This window comes from Taudactylus pleione, unplaced genomic scaffold (assembly GCF_031769625.1).
Source record: "Taudactylus pleione unplaced genomic scaffold, aTauple2 ptg000155l, whole genome shotgun sequence".
In the NCBI taxonomy this organism is placed as follows: Eukaryota; Metazoa; Chordata; class Amphibia; order Anura; family Myobatrachidae; genus Taudactylus; species Taudactylus pleione.
In genome coordinates, this window is record NW_028284557.1 from 1,418,960 (window position 1) to 1,442,423 (window position 23,464).

The 23,464-nt window shown below is 46.2% G+C and overlaps 1 protein-coding gene across 1 annotated transcript; it reads left to right on the forward strand.

Annotated features, from left to right (window-relative positions):
- The first annotated feature begins 1,227 nt into the window (after positions 1-1,227).
- Positions 1,228-23,279, forward strand: SP6 (Sp6 transcription factor). Its single transcript, XM_088474698.1, has 2 exons — positions 1,228-1,791; positions 20,545-23,279. Exon 2 carries the CDS (start codon positions 20,582-20,584, stop codon positions 21,599-21,601), a length of 1,020 nt encoding a protein of 339 aa, XP_088330824.1. The 5' UTR covers positions 1,228-1,791; positions 20,545-20,581; the 3' UTR covers positions 21,602-23,279.
- Positions 23,280-23,464: the final 185 nt, after the last annotated feature.

Genomic DNA, 23,464 nt, shown 5'->3' on the forward strand with positions numbered 1-23,464 from the left:
ACCAAATCATGTTCTGCATTACAATATTATATAAAAAAGTAATTTCACTGTAATAAATCTAATTTCTGATTTCAGTTGTGTGAGAGTTCTCCTTTAATGCAGATTGTCAGAGTAAGCCGAGCAATTGTTCAGTTAACTTTCTTTCACTGCCTGCTTTATGCCCAGTTCAGATTCAAATCCCTAGCATAGTCTGGTACACCTGGGAAATACAGCAAGAGGGCAGATGTTGGTGGTGACTGTCTCTGGGATCCCGACGGTCACAATCATTCTGATGGTCAGGATCCTGACAACTACCTGTCACTGTCTTATCAATGAGAAGGATCTGGATGTTGGGGTGAATAAAACAAATGTTTTGATTATTAATTTAATTCTTAATTCTCTTTGAAGAAAAACTGCTTAAAGTCAGGGAGACTAACATGAATGCAGTACTAAACCTACAGATTAGTTAATTTCTCAAAAAGAAACATAGTAGTTGGTAGTATTATCAATTCTGCTAATTATCTCAGCCCAATGCTAGTATAGGATAGACACTACCCGATGGTATAACTTACTAAGGGTGCAGAATTACCTAAGCCTGTCTCATATCAGTAAACATTTCAATCATAAAATTTAAATAGGTTCAAAATAATTTACTGTGTTATACAAGAACATGTTCTGTGTTTACTTTAACACAAATGAGGAAAATACATTCTTGCTAAATATTTTCATTCTGACTTCTATTTCAACATTCACTATGCAAGGATATGTTGGTTTTAATTGACTTTATTTATTATAATGGTCACAGAAAATATTAGCCAGTCCCACAACTAAAGTCCAGGCGTAAACTCGGTTCCTCAGTTGCTTCTCTGTACTTCCTATAGTATAATCCTGATGATACTGAATATCTGAGTACAGTACATACTGATTGCTGAGGGTAATGAATGCTATTGATACTTCCTTGCTTCCTTCCTTCTTTACTTATACTTGAGGCGCTTTATACTTCTCTTACTAATGTACATCTCCCAGGTAATCCCCAAATCCCTCTTTCTTTCTTGTGTTAGAGCTGTCTGCCGTGCGGCACACCCCTCCTTTGAATAAGTTAAACTTCATGGGGTGAAGCAATGCCAGCTGCAGCTCTTTCCCCTGCATCAAAGGGTTAAAGTCATCAGAGAAGATGGGGGGGGGAGGAGCTCCGCTGGGAAAAAGGCTGAGGTGCAACCTGGAAACTTTAGGTGTGAGACAGGAGCAGGCTGGGACAGAAAGCGAATCAGGAGTTGAACTTGGAGGGGATCGGATGCTGCTGCTGTTACTGCCATTTGGATGGTTTCCGATGTCTGAAGAGCCTCACCTGACTGCTGTGGGCTACTGGGGGTTTCCTATACAGCTGGTCTGATACATTCTTCAGGTGGTCAGTGGCTGTCCTCACCCTTCTTCTCTGATATCTGCGGGCGAACCAATATCCCAGACCGCACACCATTAGCGATCTACGGCCGAGCACATCGTTAGATCTCCTCGGCTGTAAATGCCTCCAATGTATATTCCAGAACGGTCTGAGGGACATAAAAAATAGCCCTTCTCTAACCTGAGGACGGACATAACAGAGGGGCACAGACCAATAGCTGCTCTGGTTGAACGTATTTATGAGTCCTCAAGCTGCTGATTTCTTTTAAGAAACATATAGCGAGTGTACCCCATATGGACTAAAGAGATGTTTCCTATAAATCCTCAGACACCTGATCCCATGACGTTCCAGGAGGGTCCAGCCTGCATCCCCACAACACGCTAGTTATTGGTGGCGTCCAGATAGTGAAGGTATGTCATGCAGTCCTGTCATCGTGTTCGTCTCATTGGAGAGTAAAAAAAAATGTCATCATCATTCCTCATTATAACTAGATTCACATATTTTCCTGTTCTTACTGACGTACGTGTAATTTTAGTCATGTGTCAGAAGCCTGTAATTGGCCGGCACATAAATCCGGTGGTTTATGTACCAGTGCAGTGCAGACATACACAATTTAGTGTAAGTGGCACATACATTTAGTAAGTCTGATTCATAGGGGTCAATCCTATTTGCTGCGATGATCTCGCTGGTGCGAGTCATCGTGGCAGTGGCCGCACTTTACGGCAGCCCGGATTCGCCAAATTTTACCCGCAGCACCATAGGGCAGCGTGCAAAGTTTGTCGAATTCAGGGTCGAGTTAGGCTGCGAAGGGTGCAATGTGCCGGTCCGTTGCCGGCGTTTTAACTCCATTGCAACGGCCCATCGCACCCTTTGCACGGAATAGGATTGACCCCTTAGAGCACTATGCTGTCATTCCTATGTACTGTACTTGAAAGGGTGAAAGTTGAGTTTGAACTTAAGGTACCTACACACTAGGCGATGTGCTCACGATGCGATATCGTAACCGCTTTCCCTTGAACTCTCCCCGGCAGCTCCCAGGCTGTCCAGGACACGATATGGTGCTAAAAAGTGTCCATTCTGCCTACAGATCAATCTGCAATCTGCAAGATCTGAAGATGCGATGTACGACCCACGGGTACTAGCATCGGCATCATGATCGTGAGTGGACACTCACGATTTGGACATATTTTACACGATTTGTCGTTCCGATGCGTCGAAATGTGGTGAATCCTGTAAAATATCGTCTAGTGTGTACGCACCTTAAGGTAAATACAATACAACTTCAATGTTTAAATTTTATATGCAGTGGATGTAGTGTCTCCATCTCTCCTTTTGCTGGTGACCACCATCCTATTTTATATTAATATTTAGCAGTTTATTATATGTCAATAGCTCTGGAGATCTATGAAATGTGTAATTTCATGCATTCTAGTGATATCTATAGCTCAGTCAGCACTCTGAGCTCTCTTCCAACAATTTGGTGACTTACGGGAATGTAGTTGGCATCCTGATGGGCGCTCAGAATGCCAGCGTCAGAATTCCGACAGGGGTCAGAATCCCAGCACCAACATCCCGACCACAGACATCCCGATGGTAAGTATTAGGGGGAGGGTTAGGCACCAGGTTAGTCTGCGGGGGGGGTTAGGGTTAGGCTGCGGGGAGGAAGGTTAGGATTAGGCTGCAGCGGGGGGGGGTTAAGGTTAGGCTGCAGTCGGGGAGGGGTTGGATTAGGAGAAGGGTTAGACAATTTACCTCCAGGGGTCTTTATTGCAAACCAGTCGGGATACCGGTGTCAGCATTCTGACCGCCCGTCATGCTGCGCCAGCATCCTGTACCAACCCGGAATGGTACAAATGATGCTCTGGAAGATCTAGGTGGTTGTATCCATTCGTACAGGTGACTGCATTTATGCACTTGTCCAGGGGCAGATTTAGGGGTCAGTGTGCCCCTAGACAATACAGTAATACCCCCTCTCCACTGCCCATTTTATAATTTTGATTGGTTATAATACCTCAATTGGCAATTAGCAGTTTATAATATAATAGTAAAACAAGCCATGAGCTGGCATTTAATTTTAATTTTAATTATATATATTTACTAAGTAGCACAGCTTATAGGGGTAGTCTGCGTACGCCCTACTCGTCCGCACTCCACTCAAGATGGCAAACGGTACAGTGGGCATATTTTGTTATTAGGAAATTTCGGACTTACAGTAATAATGCAAGAATTCATGTGCCAGCGCCCCTAGGCATGTGTCTCACTTGCCTAATAACAAATTCACCACTGCACCTGTCCAAACAACAAAACTTAAATATATAGATTATAATATCTGAGTGAGATCTTACAATGGTAATTATTTAATAGGCTAAATGTATTAAGTATTTTAATTTGTATAACAATGAATGTCTTTTCCATGCAATTCAACCCTTTCTTTCACCTTCTGCTACCTTGCTTTTTGGAAGTGCAAATAAATAAGTTGCAATAATGACACAATTGGCAATGACTGATTGTTTCATAGCATACAGGGGAGTGATCTGACTGTGTGTAGGGAGAAACAGAAAGTGTAATCATGACAAAGAAAGAGTGCTAACTTGCGCCAAGCTAACCTTTCAAGAATGACCCATATCATTATGCTGACTAAAAATGGTCATTGTCTCCTCATGCTAAGCTAATAGGGAAGGACATTGGACATCATTCAGACCCGGTCGCAAGCGCTGAGCGCACGCAACCGGGTCGATGTTAAGGGCCTGCGCACGTGCAGCGGCCGCACTAAACAGTAGAAGCGACCAGGAGAACGCACTAAAAAATAGAAGCGGCCGCCCTCATTCAGAACGAGCGCTCTCTTCTTGCGACCGCCTCTGAATGAGGGCCATTATCTTTTTTTTTTTCTTAGACCCCTTCAGTATTTGTTGTTGTTATTTTTTCTTAAGATTTTATGGGAACTATACCATTTCCCCATACTTGTATTACAGGAGTGAAGCTACTGTAGGTACACACTGTCCGATTTATTTTTATTTTTTTGATCGGCTGACAAAGGGAAGATATTTAGGCAAATTGAAAGCCACAATATCTGTGCTACACATTGTGCTATATTATAATAGAAGTTACCGATTTTTGGTCACAACACTCTGATTTTACATATGTCCGTCCACAAGAAGGATGATGTAGTTACGGGAAAGCGTAGGAAATATGGTCAGATTATCGAGGATGCACACACCATGGTCATTACTGGGAGATTGAAGCTGAGATTTTCTGTCTTGACCGATCGGATAATCGAAGGAATGTGTTTTTTAACCATTTTATCGGTGAAATGCCAAAGCGATCGTTCATACACTGTACAAAAAGTCAGGCCGATCACCCGGTTATTGGCAAATCGGCCCAATCATTGTATAGTGTGTGTCTAGCGAAACTCTGGACCTCATTCAGAGTTGGTCGAAGCGGCCACACGGTCATACGCCACCGATGTTCGCTATACTGCGCAAGTAGTAAAGTTCGCAATGCGCATGCACAAACTAGCCGCTACGATCAGAAATTTCTCTCTCCTTGAACACAGCCAGGTCGGTAGTTTGAGTGATAGATTGAGGCGTTTGTGGGTGGTAACAGGGGAAGGTGCTTGAAAACGGTGGAGTGGAGATCCGAACGCAGGCGTGCCTAATTATGCGAACGGTGTTTTATGGGAGTGCATACGGTTTATGGGAGTGCATAATTAACAAAGTAGCGTCATGGCACATGTGACATGGGAGGTTTTTACACTGACATGAACGTAGAGTTTAAGAGAGGGTATGGTCAACCTTAAGCTCTACGACCAGTTCCGATGGTTCCCGATGGTCTCGATTAATCCTTATATGCCCGGAGATGACGTGCAATGCGTACGGGAAGGGGGCGTATTTTTTTTAATTCCGGCCGCTTCCTCCCCTTGGTCGGCCAGCTACCGATCCGAAGTTAGGGACGCAACTTGCGAGGGAATCATTTGAATATCCGGCCCCTTTTCCCGTACGACCGTGCAGCCGCTTCGACCGACTCTGAATGAGGTCCTCTGTGTGTTGGGGGGGATATTGCAGTTTCATGCCTTATTCATTCCATAGCCCTATTCAGTGAAGCTTTTACTGTTGACTCCTTTAATGTAACCTATTGAAATACTGTAGCAGTCAATGAAAAGAAAAAACAAATTAAGATATATAGTAAGAAGATTAATGAGTGTAAATATGCAGATGGACTACAGTGGCCAGCAAACAAAGGCACTGCCTGAACAATAAATTGTTTTATAACTGGGTGGGGATCTATATCAGACCAAGCAGTGCTAGGGGCATGGGTTCTATTGTAACCAGAGCTCTATCTGTGAAGTTTGCATGGGTTTTCTCAGGATGCTTACGTTTACTTGTGCAGTCTGACAAAATAAAAACTATACTAGTAGATTAGCTGACTGCTGATAAAAATGATCGATAATATAGATTGAAAACTCCAAAAGTGCAGGGATTGATGTATATCACACTTGCCTACTTTCTTGAAATGTCCAGGAGAGTAGACCACCCTTTCATGTGGATTGTGTCATGCCATGACGTGATTCATCAGGACCTGTCTGTGATGTGTGAGAGGCTGGGGCCTGATGTTGAAAATTGCACCATTTTGGCTATGACGCCCCACTGTGCGATGATTAGGGATCCTTTTGTAATCCCAGGATTTCTAGATTACTGGGATTTAATCTTGGAATCCAGAGATTGGGAAAAAGTTGTAATAAAAGCATGATATTTTTTATTCCATCTCCCACCTCCTGTCCTCTCTGCCATTCATCTCCCACCTCCTTTCCTCTCTGCCATCCATCTCCCACCTCCTGTCCTCTCTGCCATCCATATCCCACCTCCTGTCCTCTCTGCCATCCATCTCCCACCTCCTGTCCTCTCTGCCATCCATCTCCCACCTCCTGTCCTCTCTGGAATTCATCTATCCTCTCTTCCCTCCTGTCCTCTGTGCTATCCTACCTCATGTCCTCTCTGCCATCCATCTCCCACCTCCTGTCCTCTCTGCCATCCATCTCCCACCTCCTGTACTCTCTGCCATCCATCTCCCACCTCCTGTCCTCTCTGCCATCCATCTCCCACCTCCTGTCCTCTCTGCCATTCATCTCCCACCTCCTGTCCTCTCTGCCATCCATCTCCCACCTCCTGTCCTTTCTGCCATCTATCTATCCTCTCTTCCCTCCTGTCCTCTATGCTATCCTACCTCATGTCCTCTCTGCCATCCATCTCCCACCTCCTGTCCTCTCTGCCATCCATCTCCCACCTCCTGTCCTCTCTGCCATCCATCTCCCACCTCCTGTCCTCTCTGCCATCCATCTCCCACCTCCTGTCCTCTCTGCCATCCATCTCCCACCTCCTGTCCTCTCTGCCATCCATCTCCCACCTCCTGTCCTTTCTGCCATCTATCTATCCTCTCTTCCCTCCTGTCCTCTATGCTATCCTACCTCATGTCCTCTCTGCCATCCATCTCCCACCTCCTGTCCTCTCTGCCATCCATCTCCCACCTCCTGTCCTCTCTGCCATCCATCTCCCACCTCCTGTCCTCTCTGCCATCCATCTCCCACCTCCTGTCCTCTCTGCCATCCATCTCCCACCTCCTGTCCTCTCTGCCATCCATCTCCCACCTCCTGTCCTCTCTGCCATCCATCTCCCACCTCCTGTCCTCTCTGCCATCCATCTCCCACCTCCTGTCCTCTCTGCAATTCATCTATCCTCTCTTCCCTCCTGTCCTCTGTGCTATCCTACCTCATGTCCTCTCTGCCATCCATCTCCACCTCCTGTCCTCTCTGCCATCCATCTCCCACCTCCTGTACTCTCTGCCATCCATCTCCCACCTCCTGTCCTCTCTGCCATCCATCTCCCACCTCCTGTCCTCTCTGCCATTCATCTCCCACCTCCTGTCCTCTCTGCCATCCATCTCCCACCTCCTGTCCTTTCTGCCATCTATCTATCCTCTCTTCCCTCCTGTCCTCTATGCTATCCTACCTCATGTCCTCTCTGCCATCCATCTCCCACCTCCTGTCCTCTCTGCCATTCATCTCCCACCTCCTGTCCTCTCTGCCATCTATCCTCTCTTCCCTCCTGTCCTCTATGTTATCCTACCCCTCTCTGTGCCACCTGATAATCTCCCCCTCCCTGCTAATCTTCTCCCTAACCCCCTTTCCCTCCTAGAATCCTCCCCCTCCTCTTCTTTCATTTAACTTATTCACATAGTGGTGCTCACCAGTGCCGTAACTAAACTTTTTGGTGCCCTGTGCCAGAGGCGCCCCCTCCCCTACCATTTTTACATAAGGACATAAGATAGTGCACCTGAAAAAGGGCCATGGCCTCATGGGGAGGGGCCAGGGAAGAGATAGGAGAGACCAGGAGATGCTGGGGATAAAAGAAGAGGAAGCTACAAGTGAGAATGATAATATACAGGAAAATTGACAGGCCCATACAGCGCCCCCTGCCCTGCGGTGCCCTGTGCCATGGAACTGTTTGTACTACCCTAGTTACGGCCCTGGTGCTCACAAGAAGTGGCGTATTACCCTCAAGGCACGTGCCTAGAGGCGCCACCTGCTACGGTTGGCATGGCAGGCCATCCCGTGCAGATAAATAAATTTTTGCAGGGACCAGCAGCGTGCAGCGCAGCATGACGTCATATGCGCTGTAACGCAATAAACAATGCAGGTTCATTTTGTTTATTGTGGCAAAGTGCATATGACGTCACGTCGTGCCACCACTCTGAAGGCACAGGAGCCAAGCTCGAAGCGGAGCAGCAGCCAAAGAGGACCCACAAGAAGGTAAGTGACTGGGGCTGGAGAGACAGAAGGGGTCTGTTTATGCAGAGCCGTCTGTCACAGCTATTTGGGCAGCTCTGCAGCAGCTATACTTCATCCCCACCCCCCTCGCATCAGAACATCGGCGTGGAGATCAGGAGGGCAGTGATAATGTTGTGCCTATGGGCGGCCTGATTCTTAAATCCGCCACTGCTCACAAAGGACTTCATTTATTGGCGAGCGCACTGTCTTGTCCTCTCTCACGAACTGCAGTGGAATAGCTGGAGTCCGGTGATGCGGTTGCTGTCAGTCACTGATTGGCTGGGAGCGTGCCGCACAGTGTTGGCGTCACTGCACAGCGTGCTCCCAGGGTTACGGATAGATCTTCCAGTTAATGTACTATGACGTCTTAATTTACTATCCACATGGACATCTATTGGGAATAGCCATCATGCCCAAAGCGCGGTGAATAAAGTGAGCCCATGAGGGTACAAGGTCCTACTGTTGGTGGCCAGATACTTCATTTGGGACAAAATAACAGCGCTTTAAGAGCATGGAACCGCACTTCTGCCCTCACTCGACATCACATCCAGGCACATTAACTGAAGGGGATTTATATACAACCGTGCTCCCAGCCTATGTATGACTGAAAGCAGCTGCATGGAACCCCATCTATTCTACAGGCAGCTGGGGGATCCTGAGAGGACCGCAACCAAGAAGGTAAGTATCATCCCACTGACCCCGGCCCAATCCGCAGTGTGTATTGAATAAATCCCTAGCAATGATGCAAACTGTTCTTCATGCTCTCTGGACTTCTCTTCTGGGATGTTGAAAGGTCCAAAAAGTACACTAAATCCAGGTATCTGGCCAGATAATGGGATAGCACACAGATAAACAGCACAGAAGAGGTGGTTGAAGATGAATTTGGTGGCCCTGCTATCGGGTGAGTGTACGGATATATGGGACAGGCCAGGTATGTGGTTTGGTGTGACTTCTTATTCATTACTGGCAGATAGAGGAAGCCTTCAGCAGGTAGCAAGCGTGTGCCGACCAGCTAAACTGCGCATGTCAGCACAGATATTTTAGTGCATTTATACATTATATAATAATTATCTAGATCAGTAAAGAGGTTATGCTTTTAAAAAGCTGCTACATGGTTTCAATGCTGTACAGATAATATATTGTTGACATCAGTGTCATCCTATTGGAGTTACAAAAAAAAATATGTACAGTGCTGTATAGAAAATATATATTTTATATAGGTCTCTGCCCAATTCAATGAATGGTCTAAATGCTCTAACGCAAACCCAACACTCCATTTTTGTCAGCAGCAAATAACCTACCTGCATTTTATTTTCTGACTGTGGGAGTAAACCAAAGCAACAAGAGGAAACAAACACAAACAGAGGTAGTACATACAAATGCTATAAAGGACCCTGGTCTGATTCAAACCCATGGCCCCAGCGCAAAGCTATAATTGTATGTTTATACTATATAGGTGTACATGTGTTCAATGTGTAATATGGAATTGATTTTTAAGGGATCACATTTCTTGTGATTCTTATAGTATCTCTCACTTGTGAAATGAACCATGGTAGTGATGTTGTCTAATTAAAATAATTTTGTTAAATACTACTACTTACTAGCATAACTCATAAAGCTTGAAAAGGAACTTCGGCTGAATTCAACCGGTTCAAACTACAGGAACCTGCCACCTGACAGGTTATATAAATGAATGACTTTCCTTAGCAACAACTGTAACCAAGGGAACAATCGGCACAGTATATTTCCATGGTTGTGTTATAAATGATGTTAAAAAAGGTAATTTATTCACATCCTAACAACCTTTGTAACCATGGAAACAATCTGAACTGTACTGATTGTTTCCATAGTCACATATGTTGTAAGGTAGGTCAGCTATTCACAAATTTTCATCAAATTGCAGCAACAGTGCAAGTTGGAGTTTTCAGCAGATGGATTAAGGTAGAATTCCTATTTCAAGTACCAAGATTTATTCCAGTAATTTGTAGTACCCAGGATAATGATTTTAAGTAAGTAATATAATGTTTACTACTAGCAGTAGCATTTAGGTGCACTTAGTAAGAATGTATACCAATTAACATAAACTCCACTAACTTTTCCTATTACTATTTGTGATTTGCTATTGTACAGCACTTCAGAGTTTTGGGTTGCCTTGCAAAAAAAAAAAAGATGAATTTGAAGCAACCAGAATTGCTGCAAAAATAAATTGCCAAAGTTGTAAATATCCAGATGACTGAGGTTACTACCATTGACACGAATTATCCGTTGCCAGCTTCCTGGTTTAAACTGGACATCAAACATTAACAGTCTAAGGCAATAAAAAAGGAACTGGTTAGGATTTATTTATTTTTAAGGTATTGGGGGCATATTTATTAATTATCTGGTTTTAGACACCATAATTATAAATTCTTATTGCCACTCTCCACCTCAATAAGAAATTATGTTCTGCCAGGATGTATTATGAAACACATCCAGGGACAGGGATAGGAGCCCCCGTCCCTGTGATGTGTAAAGTGAACGTGCTGCAATACTTTACTTTCTGCTACAGGACCACCAGACCAGCTCCATCAGACTACACATGTGCGAGCGTCCATTACCAGGGAGAATTCCCAAGGATCCCTCTCCCAGTAAAATGTGAGCTTTGTAGCCAATAGGCTGCATTGGTTAATGCCATCTAAAGATTGCATTGGCTACCAGGGCCAAGCTACGGAATACTTCAAATATTGGAGCTTGGTAAATTTCCCAATATAGCAACCCCCGTAGAAACTTTAGGGGCTTTTATTGTGATCACAAATAGGGCAACTGCAGAAGATACTGTATCTCCAATATCTGCTGTAGAACCTCAGTAATACATCTATACTGTTGAGATTCCAAAGAACAAATTCGATTTGGAGATCTTGATCACATTTGGGGGTCTATTCATTATCATACAATTGTTATAGTGATAGTTATGTTTTGAACTCTATGGGGCCTATTCATCATGATAAAAATATCATGAGTGATATTTTAGATTTGAACTTGCCACGGGTTCAGTGTTAAAACTCATGCTATTCATCATTTGCCTGTTACAAAAGTATCAGTTCCGAAAAGATGCTATTTTTGCGAAGACATCTTTTCAGAAAGTGATACTTTTCCCCTGTCAGTGTCCCCTCTCTGCCTGCATCCTGTCCACACAGAGCCTCCGCCCCCGCTTCAGGATCATCTGTATATGTCCCTGGTGCCCTCGCACACCCCATTGCTGTAATTAACCCCGACCCCGTGGCATCCTGTGTCATTCCCGTCTCATCCTGTCCATGCAGCCCCCCTCCGGCTGACCATGAGAGCGCCGGCATTCTCTTCCCCTGTGGCCGCCTGTGTCAGTCCCGGCTCCCTGTGGCTGTAGATGATGTCCATGCGGCACCCCCCCCCCTCCTCCAGCCACGAGTGACAGCGCCAGCCCCCTCTCCCCCCGCGGCCGCCTGTATATGTCCCGTCTCCCGGCAGCTGTATATGTAAGTGCAGCTCTCCCCCTCTCCCTGTGGCCACCAGTGACGGTGCCGGCTCTGGCTCCCCGCAGCCGCCGGTGTCTGTAGCCGACCACCCTCTTTCTCTATCCACCACTGGAGTCTGACTCCCCCTCCCCTTCCAACCCTGCAACTGCCGCTGCTGCTATCCTTTCCTCCCCGGCGCCCCTGCAGCACAAACCCGCTGGCAGAAGAGAACAGCAGGGAGCCGGTCACAGCCAGAGACACCGGAGGTAAGTAGAGACAGCAGGAGGGATCCGAATAGGTTCCTCTGCTGCACAAGCTGCCATGTAATCGGCAGCTTGTGCATGTGATCGGATGCTGTACGCCATCTCAGGGTGGCGAATAGCATCACTCACAAGTTCCGAAAAAAATGCTACTAAAGTATGGGGACTGTGGAAATGATCGATGTACAATTGTAACCAGGAGATATCTGTGATATCTCCTGCGTTACATGAATGATGAATAGCCCTAACACTTAAATTATATAAATGTTATTTTTCACCTACATTTGTATAAATTAAGTGATGAAGAATAGGCCCCTATGTGAGTGGTGATTTCTGAGGCACTTCTCATGTCTCATTAACTAATGTATCACTTCCGGAAAGTGGTGTGCATTGTACCATCAGAAGTTTACAGAGGGGAGGGGGTTCTGGTTGGAGGCCCATATCTCAGCTCTCCGTGGGCAGCTGGAGCTACAACTGGACTTAAAATATAGAGGTGGAGTGGGCCTATCTGGGGGTACCTGCAACATGTCAATGCCACCAGGGAACCGGAGATACCAGCAGCTTAAGTCAAGTCGGGACTTGGCACCAGGTAAGGATTCTCGGAGCCCGCAGTTGGAGCCCCAATATCTCAGCTCCCCGTGGGCTCCTGGAGATATCAGCCTTCAAAGTCAGCAGCATGTAAAACACCAGAATGAAGACTGCAGCTGCTGCAGGGAATGCCATGGAGCAGAAAAGAGGCACGAACTGGAGGTGGAGATTAGAGCCGGAGGCCGTGAGGACACAGTGGGGAGGGATCTGAAAAGATCCCTCTGCTGCAAAAGCTGCAGTGTAAATGGCAGCTTGAGAACACATTCGGGGGCTGTAACCCATTTCAAAATGGCATACAGTTTCACTACCAAGTTCCAAAAAAAAATGTTTTTCTTCTGACCTTGATGAATTACAGAATTTCCACGTCCCCATAATGAAGTATGGGGACTGTGGAAATTGTCAGGGGAGAATTGTAACCAGGAGATGTTAGTGATATGTTACATGATTGATGAATGGGTCTGTAACTTAATTTCTACATACCGTATATACTGGAGTATAAGCCGAGTTTTTTTTGTGCGGAAAAAGCACACCCTCGGCTTATACTCGAGTGAAGTGTGTAGCGCTGACCGGACAGAGTTCGGTCAGCGCTACACAGCACAAACACACAGCCGCCGGAGCCAGCAGCTGTGTGTTTGTTGTAATCAGCAGCCGATGAGAGTCTGTCAGACTCTCATCGGCTGCTGCTGCTCCCACTGCGGGAGCCATCTTCCGGCTCCAGCAGTGGGTAATGGGAGAGACGTCATGAGTAATGACGTCTCTCCCATGCAAAGCGGCCGGAGGAGCTGTTAGCGGCGGGACCAGGAGCGGGGGTTTCAGGTAAGTGGGTTTTTTTAAATTTTTATTACGTCTCTCTCCTAGGGGGGGGGACTACTGGGAGCACTACCAGGGGGGATTACTACAGGGGCTGCTACCAGGGGGGGATTACTACAGGGGGCACTAAAAGGGGTGATTACCACTGGGTGTACTACCAGGAGGGGATTACTACTGGGGCACTAAAAGGGGGGATTACCGCTGGGGGAACTACCAGGGGGGGATTACTACTGGGACACTAAAAGGGGGGATTACCACTGGGGGAACTACCAGGGCGGGATTACTTCTGGGGGTTCTAAAAGGGGGGGATTACCACTGGGGGCAGTATCAGGGGGGGATTACTCCTGGGGGCACTAAAAGGGGGGTTTACCACTGGGGACACTACCAGGGGGGATTACTACAGGGGGCACAACCAGGGAGAATTACTACTGGGGGCACTACCAGCTGCTGCATTTCCCACCCTAGGCTTATACACGAGTCAATAAGTTTTCCCAGTTTTTTGTGGTAAAAGTAGGTACCTCGGCTTATATTCGGGTCGACTTATACTTGAGTATATACGATAAGTATGTAAAAATTTAAATTTTCACCTACTTTTGTAGAAATGAAAGGATGATGAATAGATTCCTTGGTGATAAATATTTATAAAATGCTTGGGTGGACATATCTTTTTATATGATTGATAATCATGTGTATAACACTGTTGAAATCATAATATAATGATATGCTGTGTCCAAATACATCACTTGTAGCACTTTTGCATTGAACAGAATGGGTTGGGTACAGTGGCATAACTAGGGTCTTTGGAGCGCGCACCAGGGTCCTTCGACACACGCGCAAAAAGTGGGCATGGTGAAATACCACATGGGGCGTGGTATTGTCAACATGACACACCAGCGTTTCTTGTCCCTCTGGGAACATTCCTTTCTATTCCATGTGCACCTTAATGCCCCCAGTAGTAGTGCCCCTTATGCAGTGCCCTCAGTAGCAGTGCCAATTATGCAGTACCCTCAGTAGTAGTGCCCCTTATGCAGTGCTTCCATAAGTGCCCATTATACAATGCCCCCAGTAGTGCCCAATATGCAGTGTCTCCATTAGTGTCCCTTATACAGTGTCGCCCTTTATACAGTGCCTCCAGTAGTGCCCCTTATACAGTGCCTCCATTAGTGCCCCCAATAGTGCCCATTGCCCATTATACAGTGCCCCGTACACATAAAACACTTACACAGACATAACACAGACACACATAATTTATTTACCAGAATCCCCACTCCTGCGCCTGCCACCATCTGCCCCTTCCGATCCCACTCGGCACTCTAGGAGAGACATTATGACATCTCTCCCTTCACCCAATGCGGGAACCAGAAGGCGGAGCTCCCGAGTGAGCTCCAGCTCGGCTCCGGCAATGGGTTCAGCAGCTAATAAAAGTTTGTCTGACTCTTATTGGCTGCAGTGCTACGGACTGCGGGCGGCGCCCAGGGCACGTGCCCTGCTCCTCGACACCCCCACGTTACGCCACTGGTTGGGTATGCAATGTCGACAGGTAATAATGTTGACGTTGACCATGTCGGCATTCATCATGTAGACAGTGATAAAATGTCAACATGATAGAATGTCGATATATCGGGCGGCCAGTACACATTGCATGATCGGGTGCCCGATCGCCCAATATGTTGGGCACCAACTTCATTCACCTGCCTGGCGTCGTTCATCACATTGATAGATTGAGCAGCATGTACTGCAGGTCTGTTGATGCGATAAATTACCCCGCGGGAACGCGCAAGGGCCAACATAGTGGGTACACACTTACCAAAGTAGACAATATGTTGGCCTGATCATATTGTGTAATGTGCACCCACCTTTATGCTTCATCTATATATTAGTAAGTCCAGGAGGCTGCAGCGCATGCGCAGTTCTGCTGAGTGCACATGTGTGGTTGCCTTTGCCGGGGGAGGACTCCGGAGGAACCCTTCGCCGGCTAATTATGAGTATGCACAATGTAGCCCACAAGCAACAGCGGCTAACGCCATCTTCAGATGGCGTTAGCTGCGGGGGCCAATATCGGGAATGCATCGCATTTCAGATATTGGTAAATCTGGCAGCATCGTATCCCCCATAGAAACCTATGGGGGATTCGGCTGCCTGCGGGAATGGAGGGATCGCTGCAGGTATCTGTCCCTCCGTAATACATCCGGGGCATACTAAATATTTGCGGTTAACCCCCGAAAAAGGGGGTTTTCGGGGACATAGCAGCAAATATAGCATGATAAATGGGCCCCTTAATGTTTCTTCTGGTCTTAGTGTACATAAAGAAATCCTGTCTTTGCATGTGAACTTATAATGAAAAGCTTTACTGTTTGCCCACATTTTGGAATAGGCAAGTAATAATACCCTTTGTTATGTGAAGTTATATATTATGTTCAATTGCTTCCTGCAGCCTCCAGTATGAAACCCTCCCACTGCTGTCGTCTCTCACGGCGGGCCCTGACAAAAATAATTCTCAGAAGATCAAATCCTATAGAATGAGTTACCATTCATTATCACTATGCTGCAGCAACCACACGTTTAAAAAAAAGTAATTAAAATCATGATATAGGTAATTCCTCATATTATGTTAATAAAGAATGTCGTTTTACAGCAAAAATCTCTCTAACTAGAAAAAATATATATTCTTTTTATATAGCGACACATATTATACAATGACACACAGTGTCGGCTTGGAACAGAGGTCCTGAATCAGACCCGCTCGCGAGTGCTATGCGCTCACAAGCGGGTCGATGGTGGCCCAGACGGAGCCGGCTCCGTCGTGCGCATGCGCGAGACCCGGATAGCGATGGGCAATCTGTCGCTCCAGGTCTCGTACGAAAGGGGGCGTGCTGTCGATGTTGATTGACAGCACGCCCCCTTTGGTGGGCGGGCCGGGGGCGCGGCTGCCCAGACGGAGGCGTTCCCATGGGAACGCCTACCGTCTGGGGCCGGCCCCACTGACACCACAAGTGATGTCAGTGGGAGTGCTTTCAGGTCTTTTAGAGCCGAAAGCACTCTGGGGCTTGCGGCAACGACACCCTACCATCTTCCTGGCCGCTCGCTATAGCTGTGGGTGGTAACCCACAGCTATGCGAGCAGCCAGGAGGCCGCTCTGAAAAACAAGAAGGACAGCCCTGATTCAGAGCGAGCGCTCTGTCAGGGCGTCTGGCTATGAATCAGGGCCACTGGCCGGAGGCTGTGGGGGAGAGATTTGAAAATCTCTCTCCTGCTACTAAGCCTCCATAGGCGTAAAGTGGTTTATACCATCTGAAGATGGTGTAAACTTACGGGGCCAAACTCCGAAATGCTTTGCTTTTTGGATTTTGGTACATCCCTAGGGGTCAGATCTTGATAACAATGGGGACTACGATCTGCACTGCTAATTTTCACTGTGCGAGAGATTTCTATGAAATCTCCCTCATTGTGCTATCCGTATATAGAAAAAAAAACATAAAATGATGAAGAAACTTAAGTTTTTACATAATTTTATGAAGAAAAAAAAAGCTTGATAAAGAGGCCACCCAATTTGTGTGTGTATATGTATGTATGTAATGTATGTATCAATTAGTCCAGTAAAATCAATTCAATAGTAAATTCAGTAGGCTGCTTCCCCAGGAATGACCCTTTGTCAGCACTTTTTTTTTGTTTTGGGATAGATGACTTTCCTAGGATGTGCCTACAGTTTAGTACTTATTAAAGTTCAATAACACTTTTTTTTCACCAGATAACAATGCTCCTATATGGGTGAATCTTTCTTTTATGTAAACTTATCTCTGTCCTTATGTTTCCTCTTAATTAGACTAGAGGATGAATGGATGTCTTCTTAGATTGATTTCTTAAACGAGGCCCTCAAACCAGAGATACCCGAAACACACTACCAATTAGCTTCTTTTTAATTGATTAAAATTGATTTAGATAATATATATAAAAAAATCCTTACATGACTTATTCAATGTGGCCTTATATGGGGGTAGTTCATACAAACTTGCTGCCGTTGCCCCTTATGAGCAAGTTGGGCCCCTTTAGATCACTCGTCTCTTGCACTAAGTATCCAACGCGTTCTATCAGAACAGACTTACTCAGGGGTGTATTTAGATCCTAATGCAATTCTCCCAGTATAAGTCCTGCAGGGATGCAATCGGGAAACCGGCTGACGTGATCCCAACAGCCAGCTTCCCGACTGCTTTATCCCGGCGTGGGTTAAATGACAGGCGTCTATATCTAGGGAAGGGATGCCGGGCGCCGTGAGCGGACAGCCGCGGGGGGGAGGGTTAGGTTTAGCACACACGGGGGGACTTAGGGTTAGGCACCCCCCCGGGAGGGTTAGAGTTAGGCTAGGGGGAGGGAGGGTTAGGCACCCCTGGGGGGGACTTAGGGTTAGGCACCCCCCCGGGGGACTTAGGTTTAGGCAGCGGGGAAGGGGGGGTTAGGCACTTACAGGGGGGATTAGGGTTAGGCACTTGGGGGGGAGGTTAGGGTTAGGCACCCCTAAGGAGTTAGGGTTAGGGGGGTTAGGTTAGGTTAGTTATTACTTACCTGAGGATGATAGAGATTTCCAGCGCTGTCGGCCTGCCGCTGCCGGGATCTGTTCATCTGTCGGGCTGCCGCTGCCGAGAATCGAACCGCCGGCCATGCGGCTGCCGGTATTTCATACCGATTCCTGTCCTGCATGTGTTCAGCTCCCTTGTCAGGTAGTAAATCATGCCACTATATAAATACATACAGGTGGTTTTAACAAACCTGTAAAGAGGACGTTTGTTGTGAATGGTAAAAATTGCTTCCCCAACAACTTGATTCTAGCAAGTTCTGCATATATAATTGTCAATCCTGTCATTAGCTCTTTCATGCGTCAACCTGTCTGATTGTAGTGCATTTTGTTTTTTTAATGATATATTAAATATACGTAAACCTTATGAATTTCTTGTCACTGGAGGATATATGCGAACTATGAGCCTGATTCAGGAGCGATCGCAACTGCGATTACGCACGCAATCGGCTGATTGTTGCGTTCTGCGCATTCGTATGCATCGCAGTGCGCGAGTACTCCACTGCGATCGGGACTGCGATCACAGTGACTACGACAGACTCATCGCAGAGTGATTGACAGGAAGTACCGATTGGGGGTGGTGATGGGGGGTGTTTGGCGTAACGTAGTTGTGCCAGTGCGTTTGAATGCCGTTGCAGGGGCGTGCATAATTTATCTACTGTGATGCCATAGGCTGCTTGTGTACTCACTGTGTGCTATGAGGTCAGCAATTCCTGAGTAAGTTCAGACCTTGTGCAAGTGTGTGAGGCTGTTATTGTACTCAATGTTACCAATGGTTTTACAGTCTTGCTTAGTGTTACAGATAAGGTAAGGTGGGCATCCTTATGTTGTGCTGCTGCAGCATAGCGATTGCAGGCATTAGCATTTCTCGCAGTGAGACTGCGTGCGTAATCACTATAGTGATCGCAGTTGCGATCCGTACTGAATCAGGCCCTATGTACAAAATCCTACTGCAGACAATCCGTGACACGCAAAGGAAACCACAAGTTTAATTGTTTCCGTGTATATTTGATATTTATGCGATAACTAAGTCTCCATGTTTAAGATTTTCTGCAGTGCATGGGTTAAATTTTGTGTTCCCCAGACTTTCTGACCCTAATATTCTTCAGGTCTCTCTCAGCCTCTACTTCTCGTTACAGCTCAGACAATAATTACTGTAATTTGCATCCACTAGTCCTTTATTACAGCTGCTGGCTCCTGGGATATTTAGGATGAAAGATAAACTATATTTACATTTCCTCTGTATATTTGAAAACATCTAATCAGAGTGGGTGACGTGGGATCATTCTGACATTTTGCAACCTGGAAGTGCCGGGTCCTAGCCACCGGTAAATACAGCAGAGTAGTAAGGCAGCGCCAGCACATTTACTGTAAATAGGGAAATTGCCATTATCGCACATGGGAAAGCAATAAAAAAAATCAGTGTAACTGGTTTTAGTAAACAAAGGAGGAAGGTTGGGGTCCTAGTGAATAATGGAAGGATATGAGGAAGAGAGCAGATGTTTTAATGCCAAAGGATGAGAGGAAGCAGGTTCTATCACTAATCGGAGTAAATAGTTGGCTACAGTAAAAATATGTAGGATCTAAGGGCCTGATTCAGAGCCGAACACTCTGACCAGAGCGCTCGCTCTGAATCAGGGCCCTCCTACATGAAAATGGAGCGGCCTCCTGGCCGCTCGCATAGCTGTGGGTGACCACCCACAGCATATGCGAGCGTCCATGATGATGGTCGCTATGGTCTTGACCATCGCGACCATCGGGCTTGCAACAGAGACCCTGCGGTAGGGTCTCGCTGCCGCAAGCCCTGGAGTGATTTTGGCTCTATCAGAGCCAAAATCGCTCCCACTGACATCACTAGTGATGTCAGTGGGGCCGGCTTCAGACGGTAGGCGTTCCCATGGGAACGCCTCCGTCTGGCAGGCAGACCCCCGGCACGCCCACCAAAGGGGGCGTGCTGTCAATCAACATCGACAGCACGCCCCCTTTGGTGCGAGACCCGGAGCGATGGAGAGCCCGTCGCTCGCCGGGTCTCGCGCATGCGCACGACGGAGCTCCCGAGTTGAGTCAAGTCCCACCTCTGATCACTTTGGGGTTCCAACTCTTTTTCCCAAATTCGGAACTCCGATCTAAAAACTGGATCTTGCGCATTTTGGATTGCATTTAAGTTCCTGATACATGATTTCAAGTTCTGTGAGGTGGTCAAAATTAACTGGAAATGAATGTTATTGATGTTAATAACACTATAGGAACAACACATTTTTTTTTAGCTTTTTTTAATCAATTTTTAAAGAAACCAAAACTAAATCAAAATACTTGAGGGTGGTTTTGGCAAAACCAAAATCAAAAGATGGGGGTCGGCACACATCTATTCTAAAAACAAGGGTTTCAATGCACACAGAATCTCAGGCAGAAAACGAGAGCTATAGTTCTCATAGACCCTGAGGTAGGAAACGGGGGTTCTACATTATGAAACAGAAGAAGGAAGCAAGGGTTGTATTTTATTTAGAAAGCAGGTGTAGCAGTAGGCTTTCCAGTAGGACCTGAGAGAGGAAGATCTCCAGTGCACACCCAAATGAAGCAGTGAGGCAACTGAGATGTAGTTTTTCCCTTTCATGCTAACGTGTATTTCATTTATCTTTCTACAGATCACCCTTACCTGGACAACTGTTTTTTGTTGTTGCAATGCTGACTGCTGTATGTAGCTCTTTGGGTAACCAACCATCAGAGGCTCCTGGATCTCCATCCACCTCTGAACTGTCCCTGAAAACATACACCCTCCCTCCAGATTCTGATCCAGCATTGTCTGTTCTGCAGGAATCTACCCAAAATCCACCCTATACTTCTACTGAACGATACACCTCTCTTTCATCTGTAAGGCTTCCCTGCCAATCTTTTTCAGGCCAGGAATCTGCAGAGAGCACATCATTTACCAAATTTCTGCACCCACCCTTTGAGATGTCTCATCCATATGAGTCCTGGATGAGACCTCCAACCTCTGGAGGGCCTGGAGAGGAGAGTGGAGTTCCTTCATGGTGGGATCTTCATGCTGGGTCCAGTTGGATAGATATGCAGCCTGGTGCTGGAGGTTTCACTACTACTCCATCTCACCAGGCGCCTCTGGGGGCATATGGCTCTGACCTATGCATTCCCAATCCACATATGCTGCCTCCCACCCCTCATCTCATTGGAACTTTGGAAGCCCCAATGGAGTCTCATGCTGCTGACCAAAGTTCAGATGGCTCCCCTCGTCCCAAAGGGGCTAGACGTGCAATGCCACGTAGTGCTGCTCAAACTGCTTGTCGTTGTCCCAACTGCCAGGAAGCAGAACGTGCTGGCTCCAATGCAGATGTAACCAAGCGTAAAACCATGCACAATTGCCACATACCAGGCTGTGGAAAAGCATATGCCAAGACATCCCATCTGAAGGCTCACTTACGGTGGCATAGTGGAGATCGACCATTTGTCTGCAACTGGCTGTTCTGTGGCAAAAGATTCACCCGGAGCGATGAGTTGCAAAGGCACCTACAGACCCATACCGGGGCCAAAAAATACCCCTGTCCTTCCTGCAGCCGTGTCTTTATGAGGAGTGATCATCTAACTAAGCACATGAAGACCCATGAGGGAGAGACACGGGGGCCCACAGAGACTATGGGTAAGACCAAGATGGAGCCAGAAGAGAGTAGCAGTAGTCATACAAACTGAAAGCTCCCTTTCTAAACTGCAATCTCTATAATGGTGTAAATCATACACTGTATGGGGATCTCTCCCTTGAATGATTATCCCCCACATTCCAGAATTAGTAGTGTGGGTTGGGTTCTTATTGATTTATTTATTTGTAGATAGACAATTGCCTCTAGCATTAGCTGATGCCAGTGTGTAAGAGTAGAGCAAGAGATAGGGATAGGGATGGAGATAGGCCAGTACAAGCAGTGTGATGTTTAATAAATTGGTGTAATTGAGAGTTGTGGCCAATATACATCGCCTTTCTACAGTTAAGTGAGTCAGTGATGCAGTGTAATAGGAGAATACAGACACAGTGGATCTCCTTACGGAGCCTACTTCATACTGCAAATCGATCTGCACACTCCTACTTTTTATTGGCTATCACTTTAGAAGAGACCTTTTCATTAACTAAAACTTCTACATTTAAAATATGGCTAGTTTAGGCTAATTTATGGTTTACATTAGTCATTGGAAAGAAGCAACATTAGCACTGCCTTTATTTTATATAACACTTTTGTGTGTGTTTTTGAAGTTTGAGGGGGGGAGGTTTGGTGGGTGAGATGGGATGTTAGGAGACTAGTGGGTTGTGGGTTTTTTCAAAGTTTTTTTGGTTTACATTGAATGGAGCACACCTTAAACATACTTGCCGACTTTCTTAACCTTCCCACCCCTGGAGGGAAGATGCATAACCGGAATATGTAAAAAAAAATAATAAATATGTAAAATTCATCCCATGTAAAGGTTTAGGACTAGAGCAGATTTTCCTCCAACTTAGGGTCATATTCAGTTAGCGGTGAAATCGGACGATTTTTCGCCCCAAAAGCAACGAAAACTGCAGATTTTCGGCCAAAAGCAGGCGAAAAAGTCAGGACAAGCAGGAAATTGCATCTGTACCCCAAAAAATGTCTGATGTACATCGGAAAAAAAATTAGAAGTGCATTATTGGCCATAATAAAAGTATTTAGGCTACTTAAATTGTGTCGGTTGCAACCACATGCAATGTTTAAAACACTTGACGCATCCGTATCGCCTCCCGAAATACCAGACCCAATACGTTAAACCATACTTGCCTACCCTTACGATTTGGCCGTGAGCCTCCCGAAAATCAGGTGCCGCTCCCGGCCCACTGGAAAGGCAGACAAGCCTCCCGGCAGCCGCCGCACCATCTGGCCCGCTCACAGTTGCAATAGAAACCCCCGACGCGGGGGGATGGTGAAGAGATTCTCGAATCGCGTCATTGTGGCCCCGCCCCCTGCTTCACATCGCCATTAATTTTGCCATTGTGAAGAGAGGGTGGGACTACAATGATGTGATTGTGCGGTCACACCCTTTCTCTGCCCTCACTGCCACATCATCTCCCTCGACACGCCCCCTTTATGCCGCACCACGCCCCCCCTCCCCTCCCCTCGAAGAAGACTGGCTTCCCCTCCCGGAATGCTGGTCCTGGATGTCAGCAAGTATGCATTAAACCCATTTTCAAAATTTTTTTTTTATACTACAAAAATTTGACCGGTTGTTTTTCGCCAAATTACGCAGCTTTTAAAAAAAAATTTTTAGGGTCATTTATCAATGAGTTCTGAAAGAAATCGTCCACATTTTTAGTCAATAATAGATTTCGCCCCTTATTGAATATGGCCGTTAAGGGTATATTTACTAAAGTGAGAGTTTTTAGAAATGGAGATGTTGCCCATAGCAACCAATCAGATTCAACTTAACATTTAACTAGCAGCTTTTAGAAGATAATAGCTAGAATCTGATTGGTTGCTATGGGCAACATCTCCACTTCTAAAAACTCTCACTTTAGGAAATATACCCCTTAGAGCTGGTGCAAAATTCAAGTGT

What these genes read in the sequence shown, in the direction of transcription:
- SP6 (XM_088474698.1), top strand. Translation starts at nt 20,582, where the DNA reads ATGCTGACTGCTGTATGTAGCTCTTTGGGTAACCAACCATCAGAGGCT.